Source organism: Micromesistius poutassou, assembly GCF_964030765.1.
Source record: "Micromesistius poutassou genome assembly, chromosome: 2".
In the NCBI taxonomy this organism is placed as follows: Eukaryota; Metazoa; Chordata; class Actinopteri; order Gadiformes; family Gadidae; genus Micromesistius; species Micromesistius poutassou.
The window spans coordinates 2070261-2085383 of NC_140272.1; the positions used below are offsets into that span (position 1 = coordinate 2070261).

General features: G+C 46.6%; 1 protein-coding gene across 1 annotated transcript; it reads right to left on the reverse strand.

Moving 5' to 3' along the window:
* Positions 1-3331: 3331 nt before the first annotated feature.
* camk1a (calcium/calmodulin-dependent protein kinase Ia) lies at positions 3332-14641 on the reverse strand (the record flags this gene model as incomplete). The annotated part of the gene is made up of 11 exons (XM_084463946.1): positions 3332-3435; positions 3737-3905; positions 4355-4442; positions 4600-4678; positions 4898-5010; positions 5103-5178; positions 5403-5529; positions 5617-5755; positions 5881-5955; positions 7044-7175; positions 14556-14641. The coding sequence occupies 11 exons, from the start codon at positions 14639-14641 to the stop codon at positions 3332-3334; spliced, it is 1188 nt and encodes a 395-aa protein (XP_084320072.1).
* Positions 14642-15123: the final 482 nt, after the last annotated feature.

Consider the following 15123-nt stretch of genomic DNA (forward strand, 5'->3'; position numbering starts at 1 on the left):
ATGTAATATTTGCTGAAATACTCACGACAGCAATAAATAAATCAAATAATCGGACCAAAATTAAAGAGGAAAATCTGACATCTGGTGGTTGTCGAAGGCCTGTAATAAACCTAAATCGATTCACTTCAGCCTGAATGAAATGAGTGCATGTCCTACCTGTCTGTCTGTCTACCTACCTGGCTACCTGCGCCCACTCTGCCCATGCTGTCATTATGAAGCATGATGGAAGTCTTTCACAAGGCTGGGCAGACATATTGCTAAAGCTAGCAAGCTGGTCCAGTGTCCAGTGTTTTGGGGGAGTGGTTCCTTAGAGGCTGGCCTTAAAGTGAGGGATGTGTTACTCTGGATGGTCTCTCCATAGTTGTCTACCCTAGCTTTAGGGATATAAGCCACAATAACGCTACAGAAAAGCGAAGCACGTGTAAAAAAAAAAAAGTAGAAAACGAGAAAGCAAATGCATAGACAAGAAGTTTTATTTCATTCCCTGCATTCATGTCTTCGTGGGTACAAATCTTCTTGCATGTTGATCAATGCCCCATGATGCATTGCATCCGTACGTTTGAGCTCAAAACAGCTTTTACAAAAAAGGATATACAATATATATGTATATTTATATATATATAATATACACGTGTTTCTTTATGCACTGGATGTGTTTGAATGGGTCAAATAAATGTCTTTAAAAAACACAGCCAAGGGAAAAATTCTAATTCCCCAGATTAGGTTCAAAGTAAAGTCATTACTAAACAAAGTCATTAACATCAACCATCTAACTATTGTACATGTAACACAAAGCCCTTCATGCACAATTTGCATATCTTTCAAGATTACAGTCATGGAAACCCAGAGTGATCGTCCTCCATTTCCTCCGTGTGATTATAGCTCTGATGACTTGACTCTGAGACAGGCCAATGGGAGCGGTACAAAATTGAACCAAACCAATGAATGAGTCGGCTCTCCTCGTAAGCTTATACGAGCGTCACCCCCGCATGTCTCGCTTGCAATTGGTCGGTAACAATCGTGGCCTTATTTGTTCTGAATGGTATGATCCACCACAAGACTGAGCCCGCGCTGACCCTACTGTCTAACTATAAACACTATACCTGTATAGGGCTTGTACACCGTGATGTCACATCGCATTGACCGCCTCCATTTTGGAAGTATAGGAGCAAATTAATGATATTGGTAGTGATGGTGTTGTGGTCGTTGTTTAGTAAATAGTCGTGAAATTATATGTCATTATGGGGATACATTGTCGTGTTTGAAACTGCCCCAGCGTTTCTCATGCGAGACGTGGCAAAAACAAAGTTTGGATTAGCTTAGGCTATGGTATGTTTGCATTGATTTAGTACCACTCTCTTGAGTCATCACAAAGTGGCGGAGTATCACAAACAAAAAAAATCCCATGATGCATTCTGATGTACAAGCCCTATAGGCCTTTATCACCGAGGTTCAGGGGAAAACAGGTGTATCTCACGACGGTGGTCTAAAAGAACTAGAGAACTAGAACTAAAGAGCCGCTAGTGGTGCAACATAAAAAAACGTAAGCACAGAATGAAGGAGATCAACAAAAGGTGTTAACTCACACAGTACAAGACGTCAGGTATTCGAGGTCATAATCAACGCAGAGGTGTTCAAAAGGTAGTCCAGCCGTGCTCCTTCTAATCCCTTTCGTTTTTTTTTATCGTTTCCCTTCATGTATCAACAACATTACTTCTGGTATAACTCACTTCACATTATATAGTTCAGAATTACGGTATTACATCATTTTCAATCAATACAACAGAGTAATAATTAGCATGTGTGCGTGGGAGTGTGTGTGTGTGTGTGTGTGTGTGTGTGTGTGTTCGTGTCTTAATAATAACTGATCGTCGTTCATGTAAACATATTAATTCCACCGGGTCATGCAAACAGTAGACCAAACAAAAGAAATGAATCAATAACGTGTTCCACTGGAGGTGCACTGTACAGGTCGCGTTGAGAGCTCACACTCAGATCCCTTGGAGTGGGGGGGGGGGGCGGGGTGGTGGGAGGTAGGTAATAAAGTTCAGTCATTGAAGTCATTTATAAGCCTTTAGTTAATGATAAACTAATTGTTACCAAAACATATATATATACATTTGTAGATGACCACTAAGTGCTCAGCCTACCAGCATATCCAATGGACTGTACCAATCGCTAGGCTGATTTATCCATCACGCATCTGGGTTGGAAAATCCCACTTGTGATGTCACTAGAGATCACGATTTCAAAATGACTTGTGATGGCTAATCCCAGCTGGTGGTAAAATAGGGGCCGTTTAACACAGCAGGCATTAATAATCTACAAATGTAGTATCATCATTAACTAAAGGCTTATAGATGACTCGTGGCTGATCGTTATAATGAGAGTTACCGGGGGGTCTTATCGACCCAGTCATCTAGCCACCATCTGACTCATCCTCGCAAGTCTTGAGGTCCATTCGGATCTTAGTTTGAGCCTCTGCCAAATGAAAATAAAAACGTTACATCCCTTTTGATATTTAGAAAAGTTGCTACCCCCACCACCCCCCCCCCCCCCCCCCCCTTACTGAAGCATGCAGTCACTTGGCGAAGGCGGAAGCTCTCGGTCCGAAGCGCTCGTCGTAATTTCAACAACACGTCTGCTGAGTTGCACAGTTCAAAACAACAAAGGGTTAAGCGGATTATGAAGACTTCAATATAACACAAGAGACAACGATAAGGGGGGGGGGGGGGGGGGGAGGCACGTGCCGTTAACTTAATCCAACATGGCCACAATACTTCAGTGGTTGGCTGGTTCTCCCCACGCAGGAAGACTGAGTCTGACTTGAGTGGGTTTGACTGAGGCCCCGGCCGTCTGTCTCCGTCTGAGCAGAGCCCCCCCCATCAGCTGAGAGCGGACGAACGAGAGAAACAAACCATTGTGTGGAATAACGAAAAATGGGGCAAAAAAGCTCACGTCAGCGGTGGCTAGACCGGACTTTGCGTTAGGCGGCTTTACGGCGAGGGTCAACCGCGCACGCGACAAAACTCAGCTTCATGTTCCGATCGCGATGCCATCGCTGCACTTTTAACGACTTGTTAATATTAATTCAGCATGGAACAGATGTTCATGTTGCCTGGATGTTTTTTTTGCGAGGAGGGTTGTTTGGACAAGCCTGCTCCTAAGCACACTTTAGCATTGAGTTGCTGGGCGGGGCCCGGGGGGGGGGGATTATCTAGCACTGGGCGCTGCCTGACACCTCAGTACCGTCATGGTGGGCAGCGAGGACGTCGGCGATGGGACGAGGGGCCAGGGAGAGGGGGGGGGGGGGGGGGGGGGGGGTGGTGTCTCAGACGCGGCTGGCCGGCCTGCAGCAGTAGGTACAGCTTCTCAGACTGTCCCGGTCCACGCTGCCATCCGCGCTACCACGGCGACCGTCCTCGTAGTGGGACACTGGAGGGAGGGAGGAGAGTGAGAGATACAGAGAGGGAAAAGGGGAGGGGGGGAGAGAGAGAGAGAGAGAGAGAGAGAGAGAGAGGATGAGGGAGTATCACCAAAGAAACACAAGTGTGTGTGTGTGTGTGTGTCTGTGTCTGTGAGTCACGTCGCATGCATAAGCGGTCAGGGGTATTTGACCTGACTCCCCGCCAAAAGGTCGTGGGTTCAAACCGCATTCTATGCCCTCTGCCTGTAGGCCCCCTGACCCAACATTGCCCAACATGCCGATTTGTCCCCTAAGGAAAAAATGACCCACAACTCTCTTGCTCTGCGTGGACCACGTCCTCCTCCTCATCCTCCTCCTCCTCGGGCAGCATGAGGGCGTGGCAGGGGCTGGTGGGCGTGGTCTGGCTGGGCCCGTCCACGGTGGTGGTCAGCTGCAGCCGCCGCATGTGCCTCACCACCGCCGTGGCATTGAAAGCTTGCTGCAGGGGGGGGGGAGGAGAGAGAGAGAGAGAGAGAGAGAGAGAGAGAGAGAGAGAGAGAGAGAGAGAGAGAGAGAGAGAGAGAGAGAGAGAGAGAGAGAGAGAGAGAGAGAGAGTGGAGAGTGGACGACTGGATCCTGTCACAAACGTTTAAGACCATCTGAGCCTGTACCACAGCATGACATACTTAAAGTAAATCAGCGTTCCGCTTTTGAATGAAACATTATGTCTGCACTGGCATCTTTTTCTAACTTCCTCTTATTCTACATTCATCTTTCTTTCATTGACCTGTCCTTTAATCATCTTTGAATCTGAAGCAGCCCCTAAATGGCCCTTGTGTCGGTGCTATATAAATTAACTTGCCCTTCCTAAGTGATGCTTTCCCTTAGTGTAAAGTGTATGTTTGTTTGTGTGTCTCATAGCTCAGAGTCTCTCTAAAAGGCACCCACCTTCCACTTGCTTTTAGCAAAGTTCTTCTTGATCTGAGCGCTGACGGACTCGTGGATGTTCTTGTCCAGCGCGGTGTCCCCACAGATCCTGCCGAACACACAACGTTACAACGTGGTATCAAAGGGGACAGCACCACAAATCACACTCATAGAAACATAAGCAATGGTGAGAAATGGTGTGTGAGAAATGGATTAAAATAATTATAGGATGATGGTGTGTGTGTGTGTGTGTGTGTGTGTTCTACCAAGGGTGTTGGAGGGCCAGCTCACACGTATATCTCTTCGAAGGCTCTTTCTCCATCAGATGACAAATAAAGTCTTTGGCTGCAAAAGCAATTGATGACATTTTTAAGACGTTGTTGGATAGATGTTACAACCCTAAGTCGATTGTTCAGGTGACAAAACAAAGCTAGCAAGAAAAAACGTAGGACAAATAACACAAGGCCTTTTGTTATAATAATCCACTCGCTATCTCAGTCACATTTCCTGTTTAATCTAGGCTAAAGGCTTGCATGTACCACTGTGTAGTCGATAAAGCCTTACCTGAATCTGAGATGTCATCCCAGTAAGGAGAGTCAAACTCGTACTCTGCTTTGAGGATCTGCTCAAACAGCTTTGCATCGTTCTCATCGTAGAACGGAGGATATCCACACAGTCTGTGTGGGAGTTATCGGAAGGAATGTTGAACATTACAAACATCAAATGGTTTACTTAACGTGTCAATAAAGTAGTTCAAAACCCTACTCACAGAATATAAGAGATCACTCCTATAGACCAGCAATCCACTGCTTTGCTGTAGGGCTTCTGAGCCAGAACCTCTGGTGCTGTAATGAAATTCACACAACACAACCTATTCACACAGAGAAAACCACCTTTCTATTATAATGTACTCTCTTCATGGCCCTCAGCGAGGTTACACTAAACAACCCGATAGAGTACTTATGAAGTACAGGCTTCACAGCAATAAGATCCAGGGTGAAAGAGAGTAGAGAGTGAAATATCCAAGACTTGACGGGCGAGAGTTTAACCTGTCGTTGACCTGTCTTACCTACATATCCAGGAGTACCGCATGCTGTGGACATCACACTGCCAGAACCCTCGATCTTGGACAGGCCAAAGTCACTGATCATGATTTTGGAGTCTTCCTCCATGCTGTAATACAGCAGGTTCTCCGGCTAACAAGAAACAGATGAAATATCGGTCAAAGAAAGTGAAAGTGAAAGTCAAAGAGATGATGAGTGATGATGAACCTTCAGATCTACCTTCAGATCTCGGTGGACTATCCCCATGTCATGCAGGTATTTGACTGCGTCCAGGATCTGGTGGATGAGTTGGCTGGCGTCTCTCTCCGTGTAGAAGCCCTTCTCCACGATCCTGTCGAAAAGCTCGCCTCCTGAAACACTGTCGGGTGCCACACACACTCATTCATTGGTGTAAGTCAGGTACCATTCGTATATAGCAGAGATGTGTAACGGTAGAGATATGTAACAGCAGAGATGTGCAACAGCTGCAGAGGTGAAACTTACAGCTGCATGACGAGATACAGGTGGGAGGTGCTTTCGTAGATGTCTTCCAGGGACACAATATTGGTGTGCTGGATTCTACAGAGAATAGACCACCCCAAAATAACATTTCTCAAATAACTCTTTCTCAAATTCCAAAGCACCAGGACATGCAACACGGTTCTCTAAAGCCTTCAGATTTCTGTCACCAGGTGGTCGAATTTTCAATCATGAGAGCCGTGCCCAGTCTTCCTCCAAACCCCCTCAGTACACTCAGATCCAACCCACGTTTGATTCTTAACGCCTGCGGAGCAGCATTCTAGCACTAGTGCCAGTTCTGAGGACGGATGGACGCAAGACACTCGTGTGAAACAGATGAGAGAGAGGCCAGAGTCTCAGTCAACCACTGCTTAAGGAAAAGCACTTTTCAGACCCCATGGAGGGCTCAAGTCAACAACCGTATGAATGGATACACAGCCCTTTATTCCTGCTGTACAACCCGAGCAAGGGAAGCCCTCTTCGCAGTAGGTCAGTGGTGAAAGACACTTGATAACACCCTTGTCTCTCACTTATTACACAATCACAGCAGATGATCTCTCTCTCTATGTGTGTGTGTGTCTGTGAATATGTATGAGTGTATCTATGTATGTATGTTTGTATGAATACATTTTTACACAGCAATTATACATGTCTGTCCTTCCGGCCTTCCATTCGTCCGTGTAAATGCGTTTGCCTGTCCCGTCTCTCTGTATGCCTGTCCTTCTGGATATAAATCACCACAGTAAGGGTCTCAGTATGTTCAACTTTGTCACCAACCCCCCCTTATCATCCGCTTCATGCGCAGCCCCCCTCCCCATCTCTCCCCCACCCACCCCCCCCCCCCCTCCCCCTCGTCTCTTCCTTCAGCGCGCCGCCGCTGCTGCAGGGAACTCCACACCACATTCCCGCCTCTGTGAGCTGTTGCCCTGGCAACAAGGACACTAAAAATAGGTCCATCTTCTTTACTCCTGACATTTACGCCACTGTTCCACTGTTTCCACTGACACTGTGCATTTAATCAACCATCCTCCCCCCTTCCCCCCCCCCCCCCCCCAGTGCATATCTGTACATTGCCCGTGTGTAGCGTCGCTATACGTTAGCCCTGGCCCCCCCGCCACGCGGTGCGGGGTGGGACGCGGTGACCTCACCGGTGCAGCACGGCGATTTCGTTCTCAATGTTGTTCTCCTTGCCCTCCAGGGCCTTCTTGGGGATGCACTTGATGGCCACCAGCCTCTGGGTCCCCTTCTCCTCGGCCAGGACCACCTCGGAGAACGCCCCCCTGGGGTGGTGGAAGGGGAAGGGGGGAGGTGGTGGAGGTGGAGGGGTAGGGGGAGGGGGGGGGAGGTGGAGGTGGTGGTGGTGATAGTGGTGGTGGGGGTGTTGTAGGTGGTGGGGGTGGTAGTGGATGTGGTGGAGGGGGTGGTGGTGGGGGTGGAGGTTGTAGGGGCGGGGGTGGTGATAGTGGTGGTGGGGGTGGTGATGGAGGGGGTGGAGGTTTTGGGGGTTGGAGTGTAGTGGCGATGGAGGGGGTCGAGGAGGTGGAGGTGGAGGTTGTGGAGGAGGGTGGGTGGATGAGCGGGCATGTGTACACGTTGGGATTGATAGAGACAGAGAGACAGACAGACAGACAGCCAGAGATGGAGAGAGAGAACAGTCCCTTAAACATACATTGATGGTCAGCTGAGTTCAGGTGAGGTGTAGATGCTAGGATCAGAATGCTTTAACTTTGGCTAAGTTGCGGCAGTGACATTGAACCTATAATATATTCTGGGCTGACCACAGTGCTGTGACTAATGTACATTGTGCACTGCATCTCAGAGTTATGCTGGGCTCTTGAAAACTATTTGCCAATAAATGGTGCCAATGTATTTGTGAAACTATGACAAAAGTCGACAATGGCACACACTTTTAACAGAGCGACATCTAAACCAGGCTTAAACTTAATCTAAGCCACTAACAACATTTTAATTGGCAAGTAATGATGGAAGCCATTTCCTATTTCTCATGGAGAGTGTGCATGTGTGTGTGTGTGTGTGTGTGTGCGTGTGTGTGTGTGTGTGTGTGTGCGTGTGTGTGTGTGTGTGTGTGTGTGTGTGTGTGTGTGTGTGTGTGTGTGTGTGTGTGTGTGTGTGTGTGTGTGTGTGTGTGTGTGTGTATGTATGTCATGACTCTAAAGGAGGTATTGCAATGAATAATTCAACATGATGATATTACCATAGTGCCGCCCAGACTTTTCAGGGCTAAAAAAAAAAGGCCTGAGGAGTAAGCCGTCACACGGCCGAAAATAGAGAGCGTCGGTATCAACCCCAGCCCACCCATAGCCTCCACCATTTGGTAGCCATTCAATAATAGATTGAGTAAATGTAGTGTGGTGGCTTTGAGGACGGCTGGACTGCATTATAGATTGTGGGCTGGCGATGATGGGACACAGAGTAGGTTGTGTGTGTGTGTGTGTGTGTGTGTGTGTGTGTGTGTGTGTGTGTGTGTGTGTGTGGTTTACAGGGACACGTAACCTAAATGCACATGTATGTAAGCTTTGAGTGTCCTCACATCTTGAACGTTGTTGCTGTTTAACAGCCTTTATATTTGTCACAAGATGCGTGTCTTGGGCCTACGTCTGTAGACTATAAACATACTTGCGCGTCCCAGGAATCACACAAACCCAACATGCATGCACTGTGCAACTTGCGTGACAGCTCTTAGGATAAACATGAAACATAAAACTAACTAACTTTGCTGCGTAAATGAAACACAGCCAAGTGGTTCATCTAAACACGTTTTAAGCTCAATGTCAACATCCTGCCCGCTAGGATGCAGTTCGGGGTGCACCCATCTATTGGGATAGAAGGTGCCACAATATTTGACCATCTGTGGGCTTCATCGATTATCTTGAACCATATACAATCGTCTGTCTATAATGTGCAATATCTTATCTTTAGTAACAAAGTATTGTATGAAATGTCATCTGTGTTCCAATTTAGTACTGCAGAGTATTGCTGTACTCTCCGGTTTGTGTGTGGATGTAAATATGGGAGCATCTGTGTGTCCTCATTTGACCCCTTTTGACCCACGAATGAAACTTCAAACGCTGGTGTTCTGATTGGCTGTCGAAACCCCTATGGTGCAAGGTCAGGGTGGAACTGGTTAGCAGATGGGCAGTGGGGATGTACTGAAATATTGAATTCAATCAACCTCCTGGATTTCTGGTTACCCAATCAAATTATCAATTCCTATAGCAGTGTCCAAAGAGTAGACCTACTCTTTCCAGGTATATATTTAAGCACTTTTCTCTCGGGTGGCCCTGCCCCTATGGATCTGTGAGCACAGCCCTGCTGTCTAGAGACACCGTTGGATATGGGAGCGAAATTCTCGCTTGATGCTTGTCTTGCTGTGAATCGCTATCAATACTTCATTATAACGCTCCTTATCAGCAAAGAATGTGGAGCCAAACACTCTCTCACACATACACACACACACACACACACACACACAAGACCTTTTCCCACCAGTGCGCAAAGCGTACAGTGGAAGTGGACTCAAGATCCACTCCTGGAAAACACTTCAGATGCACTCCCATGTTAACCGATGAGCAGAGAGCAGAGAGCAGAGAATACAACCGCGTCCGCTCACTGACATGGGAGTGGATCGTCAGCATTTATGGTCTGCTGCCGGCTTTGTGCGCTGTGGGGAAATGGGCTTTGGCGTCACAACATGGAAGGTGTGCGTTTGCGCCTTCTTTGTGTTGCCGCGTGTCTTCTGGAGTCGGGATAATAGCGCCGGAGATCAGTCTGTAACCTCTCTGTTCATTTTTGATTTCTAAGGGGCGTTATCAAAGGACGTAGTCCACAATGACCCTGGATTCAATTGGAAGACCTAAGACCAATCAGAACAGCAAACCACGAAACACATCGGCGGCAGCCATCTTGGTTGATTATGAAACTACTCCTCAGTACAGTCATTGTAACAAACTTTCCCTGTCTTAGATAAGCGGCTGAATGTGCGGGGGGCCAGATGCATGTGCCAGAACAAATGAAACATGAGTCCTCAGAATCGCCTGGTTCCCAGGCTAGTCAAATCCTATGTCATCGTTCCACTCTCCAGCTTGTGAACGTTCCACTCTGCTCCAGACACACGTTGCATCCGTCTGGTGACGTCGAAGTGTCTTCTCCGAGGCACTTTGACATCGCACCAAAGGTGTGCGAGGTGTGTGTGGAGGCGTGGAGGCTCCGTCTGGTCTCCGATGTTGGCCGAGTCCGAGAGAAGGCTAAGCTTCTCAGACACGTTCGCGTTTTTTTCTAAACGACTCCACCTTTTTGACTGCAGACCATTATGCAACCGCGCCACCCATGGATAAAGGCCCCAGCCCAGGGCAACCGGGTATTCAATGGCATCTAAGAGGCCTCACCGCCAATAGCTGTCTGCATCCTATTCACATTTGTGAAGAAAAGGTTTTGCCATTTCAACCGACGAATCCTGAAAATATTAAGCTTTTAAAATACATTCATACAAAAACCCACGCGAGCAACTGCACGCTTCGCATCCTGGTAGCAGTGCTCCGCGAGGGCCTGGGGCCCGTGCATCCGACGCTGTCCTCGCGCTCAGCCAAGCGGCGGCTGCACGTGACTGGGGGGCGTCGGCGAGATAAGGCTCTCATTCCGTTGGCCCAAGCCGCTCAGCTTTTAATCGGCTGCCTTTGAAGAGGGTCTTAGGAGAACCTAACGACACGGCTGCTCCACTTTGCGCCCAGCCGGACCGCGCTGATTGAAATGACCCGGAGGTCGGCGGCTCTCTGACCTTCTATTATCCATCATTAAGAATCCACGGAGCCCTAATGATCCGCGCACACATCCGTTACAAGGCCAACGAGACACACACACACACACACATACACATACACATAACCAATCTATGAGATCGATAATCTTTGACAGGATACTGTTATTGTTTTAGAGTATACGACGGGGACTTTGAGTGTGAGCCATGATGCACGCCGCATAAAAAGACACAGTGCCTGGGGTTCATACAGGCAGCCGGAGTAACAGGATGACTGACAGTGAGTAATATAAGCTCGAGGGAGAGGGGGGCACGTCTAGCGTGTTTGCGAGTGAGTGCATACAGCGGCAACGCACGCACAGCTCAGGCGAATGCACACACAAACACAAACACATCTATATCATCTTCATGCAAACACACACACACACACACACACACACACACGCATGAAGTGCAAGTCTCACACACGCATACCGCCAGTCTCTCCCTCGCACACACACACACCCACACAGACACACACACTGTTGCCGCGAGACACGTTGTAATTAAGCATCCAGCAGCGTGTTTCTCCTTGGAGACTGAGCAGTGGAGTGGAGAGAGACCCTCTGTGGGTCTGCCGGGGGTGAGGGGGGGGGGGGTGTGGGAGGTTCTGCGTGTGAAGCCGCTGCGATGCGACTCAGTCAGTGTTGGCGATGCGTGCATACGTTTAGTCCTCGTTTGAGACACGGAAACACAAAGGTTTGTCTCAGTCCAAAGTGTGTCTACTCCATGAGGTGAATGTGTTTTTAAACCTACGGTTGGTTTATAAACGACACACCGTTCGAATCTTGGGAAAAATTTGCTTGGGTATATTTCACCCTGTTATGTCGATAACGAAACCCACGCGAACAACATCACATGTTTCCTCCCTCACCGTGTCTGGTTGGTCTCCGGCTGGCGGGTTGGACGACATGTTTGCTGAAATTCTAATTGCTGTGTTTGATTTCCTTGGTGCGGCAGAATGCAGAGTGGGCGGGCCTTTCCACCCCGTGCGGGCGGAGAGGAGCATCCATCACTCTATTGATTTGGCTGCCTGCAGGTGCACCCTTCCAGCTCAAAGCACCCTTCTTATAGCCTAATTTGTTTTATGACTGTGTGCGTGTGTGTGTGCGCGTGTGTGCGTGCGTGTGGATGTGCAGCACTTACCGCAGACACCCTATCCCTACTTTTAGTGTAATTGATCCTGATATATCCGTTGTTAAATATATCAATGTTCAAAAGAACAATAACAAAGCTATTGTTATTGTGAATGTGGTGTGGGAAGTGTGGGCCAAAAACAGTGTTATTGTATTTCTGTGTTTAAACCGGTAGGTGCAAATATCCACATCAACATCACCTAACTCTGCTAGTGTTATTATCAGGCCACTTCTCAAAACAGAATAGAAATTCAAGTTTTCATTGCCGTTTGTGCAACTAAGATGCATCCATTAAGATGTGTGGGCCTGTTCTGGCCCCCAGTATTATGAATGTATAAAGTTAGGCATTAGGCATATTGGATCGGTTCAGGCCTCTCTATACCCTTGGAGCTATAGGGAGAAGTCCAGTTTACAGCCTGAAACAACTTGGACCAAGTCAAAAGTATTGAAAGTATTGAAAGTATTTTGCTGACATTAAGAAATGGTGCAGTGGTTTGGCTACTTATAGATGCTAAATGTAATACAGATACATTCAAATCTACGTTGAGATGAAGGATTCACTTTTCATAGCACCTGTGGTGACGAAATTCAGGTTCAAATTCAAAACCAAAGGGACTGAAAAGCTTAGGCATGCAAGAAACCGCGTTGAGTACAAGATTACTTTAATAAAATGCTCATATTTGCGTCTATCGATTGCTTTAGCCAACGTAACACATTGTGTTTACTCTTACAACCCATTAAACACTCTGCTGTGGCCCTTAAACTATCAGAGACAAGAGATGGATTGAGGCCAGCATCAAGCTCTTCCTCAGCTTGCCTCCCTAGATCCTGCAGAGATCCTCTCTGTAAACCGATAGGTTTAGATCATAACACCCATTTACCAAAAGCTCATGAGATACAATGATTTGCATATTGGCCTGAATTTAGTTATTTTCCATTGGCTGAAAGTAGTAGTTATACATTCATAATTCTAGTAGGGTAAGCCATGCAAAGGAAGTGGACGAAATTCAAAGATTGAAAAAAAGCGAGTCTTTGGTATTCTGTTCAACACCGTCTCTCCTTGAGTTTGTCTTGTTTTAGTTTTTAGTTAAAGTTAAAGTCTACTTGGTTACTTTTTGATACAGCTTAGTGTAGTTTAGTTCTGGCCCCTGTGCCTGGAATCATAATATTGCTATTAAACCCATGATCGGCCAGTGTAATTATTTATCGTTAACCTTGCCATATTTTAACTGCACTTTCTACTAGTATAATTGTGGATGTGACAAATGAATGTTGATGAAAACCCAGACTGAATGACCTTTACAGGCTTCAGTAAAAAGCAACATGGGCTTTAGTCAAACATATACCGGGACAGTATTAATATTAGGATTGATCTGCTACCTTGAGAACACTTTGTTACTGTGACTGTGGCTGAGGTGGAATAGCAAGGATTAGTGGGATCCCTGGATAATATTTCAACATAAATCAATTATAACACACTGGGTCGTAGGATAAAGCTATTGGGTAATCTCATAAGGAGCTTTCAGTCAACACATTCATTCGGCCTTCTGCTAGGTCTGGCTACTCACAAAGACAGGAGGGAATGGAAGGTTTGACATGGCAAAGAACTATCCTGTTCAGGACAGTCCCTTTTTAAACCCATTAGATGTCCCTATTCCTATGTCGTAATGTTGTACTTTACGCTGATGTTTGAATGCTCCTAATAAATGCAGGTAGGCTGACACCACCAGACACGTTCACAAACACATGTTAGTCTGGAAACTCTTGAGTTCATTTTTGATTTCTCGCGTAATTAAGGGATGCAAACCCAAATGCCTCCGGATGCAATTGGATAGAACTACAACCAATCAGAGGAAAGAAACGTGTGACACATCCTCAGCAGCCATCTTGGTTTTTTATGAAAAAAGCCTGAGCAGTGGTCCGGCGGGGCGCCCCTCTGCACACGCCCATCTGATCTGAGATAAGCAGTTGTGATTGGCTCGACCCGGGCCAGGTCTGCTGGAAAACTAACTGAATTGGAGCGGGGCCAGACGCATACGCCACGGCAAATAAAACATGAGCCTGCAGATTCATCTGCATTCAAGGACCGAGTGGTAAACCAGTAGTTCAATCAAATGTTATTAACGCTCCAAACGTGAATAGTTTATGAACAACAAACAAAATGTTGATTGAAATGATGATTCTCTTACCAGTCAGTGTTATGTGGTGTGTTTGACTACGTTATTTTTGAACTATTAGATGACGCAATCATTATTGAACTGCTCAATGCTCTGTCACCTTGGTGTAATGAATCAGAGTTGACGAGGTGATTTAGCTACCAGAACAAACACACTCTGCTGGGAACACGAGGAGGTGGCCCCCAGGTCATACTGGCAAGTCTCCAAGGGCCCCCCCCCCCCCCCCCCACGTGTGCGCTAGGTCACCTATATATTTTGTAGGTCACCTCTTGTCTCCATCCGGGCAAGAAAGGATGTTCAGAAATGTCGATGGCAGGGTGAAGCCGTTCACACAGAGCTGTTTTTGTAGTAACTTAGTTATGTCGTATTTATAGATTTATTCAATGATAGACCTTTTTTTTTTCTTTCGAGAACTGAGAACGGCTTCTTGTTAACTTTTTTTTCCTGTATCACAGATAAAACTGTCACAGATAAAACTCCAACATGGTGTGACACAGCAAGACGCAAACAAAAGACATCAGACGAGTTACTCACGTCCCCAGCACTTCTTTAAAATCATAATGTTCTTTGATGTCTGTCGCCTTCTTCTTCCACCCAGTGCCGTCCTCTACAAGAGGCATCCTATAAAGTGGAGGTTCTGCCGCCCCAGAACTGCAAAGAGTGAGCAAGGGTGAGACAAGGATTCGAGTCACTGAGCTTTTATGATCCTATCCATGAGTTGGCACATAAAAACCTGACCAAAGTGTCCCTGATAAAAACTGGTCATCCAACTATATTGGAGGGTGCGGGGGAAGCTAGAGATAACTAATAACAAATGCATTTGGGGAACATAGGGTAAGGATTAAAACACATGATGTGCAAGTGATGTTGACTTTTAGATGTTGACTTCCTGATGACATTACTACACATCCAGTGTTCCAGATGACAGCCCCTTGTGGGTTAGAGATATCTATTTCTGCATTCGAAAATGCTTGATCAATAGGCCTAGCTGAACAATATGACAGGTTGAAACATATACATATAACATAAACATCTGTTTTTACCCACAGGGAAGTTGAAAATAAGATGCTCATATTTGTAAGATGTATTTCAACAAATAGTA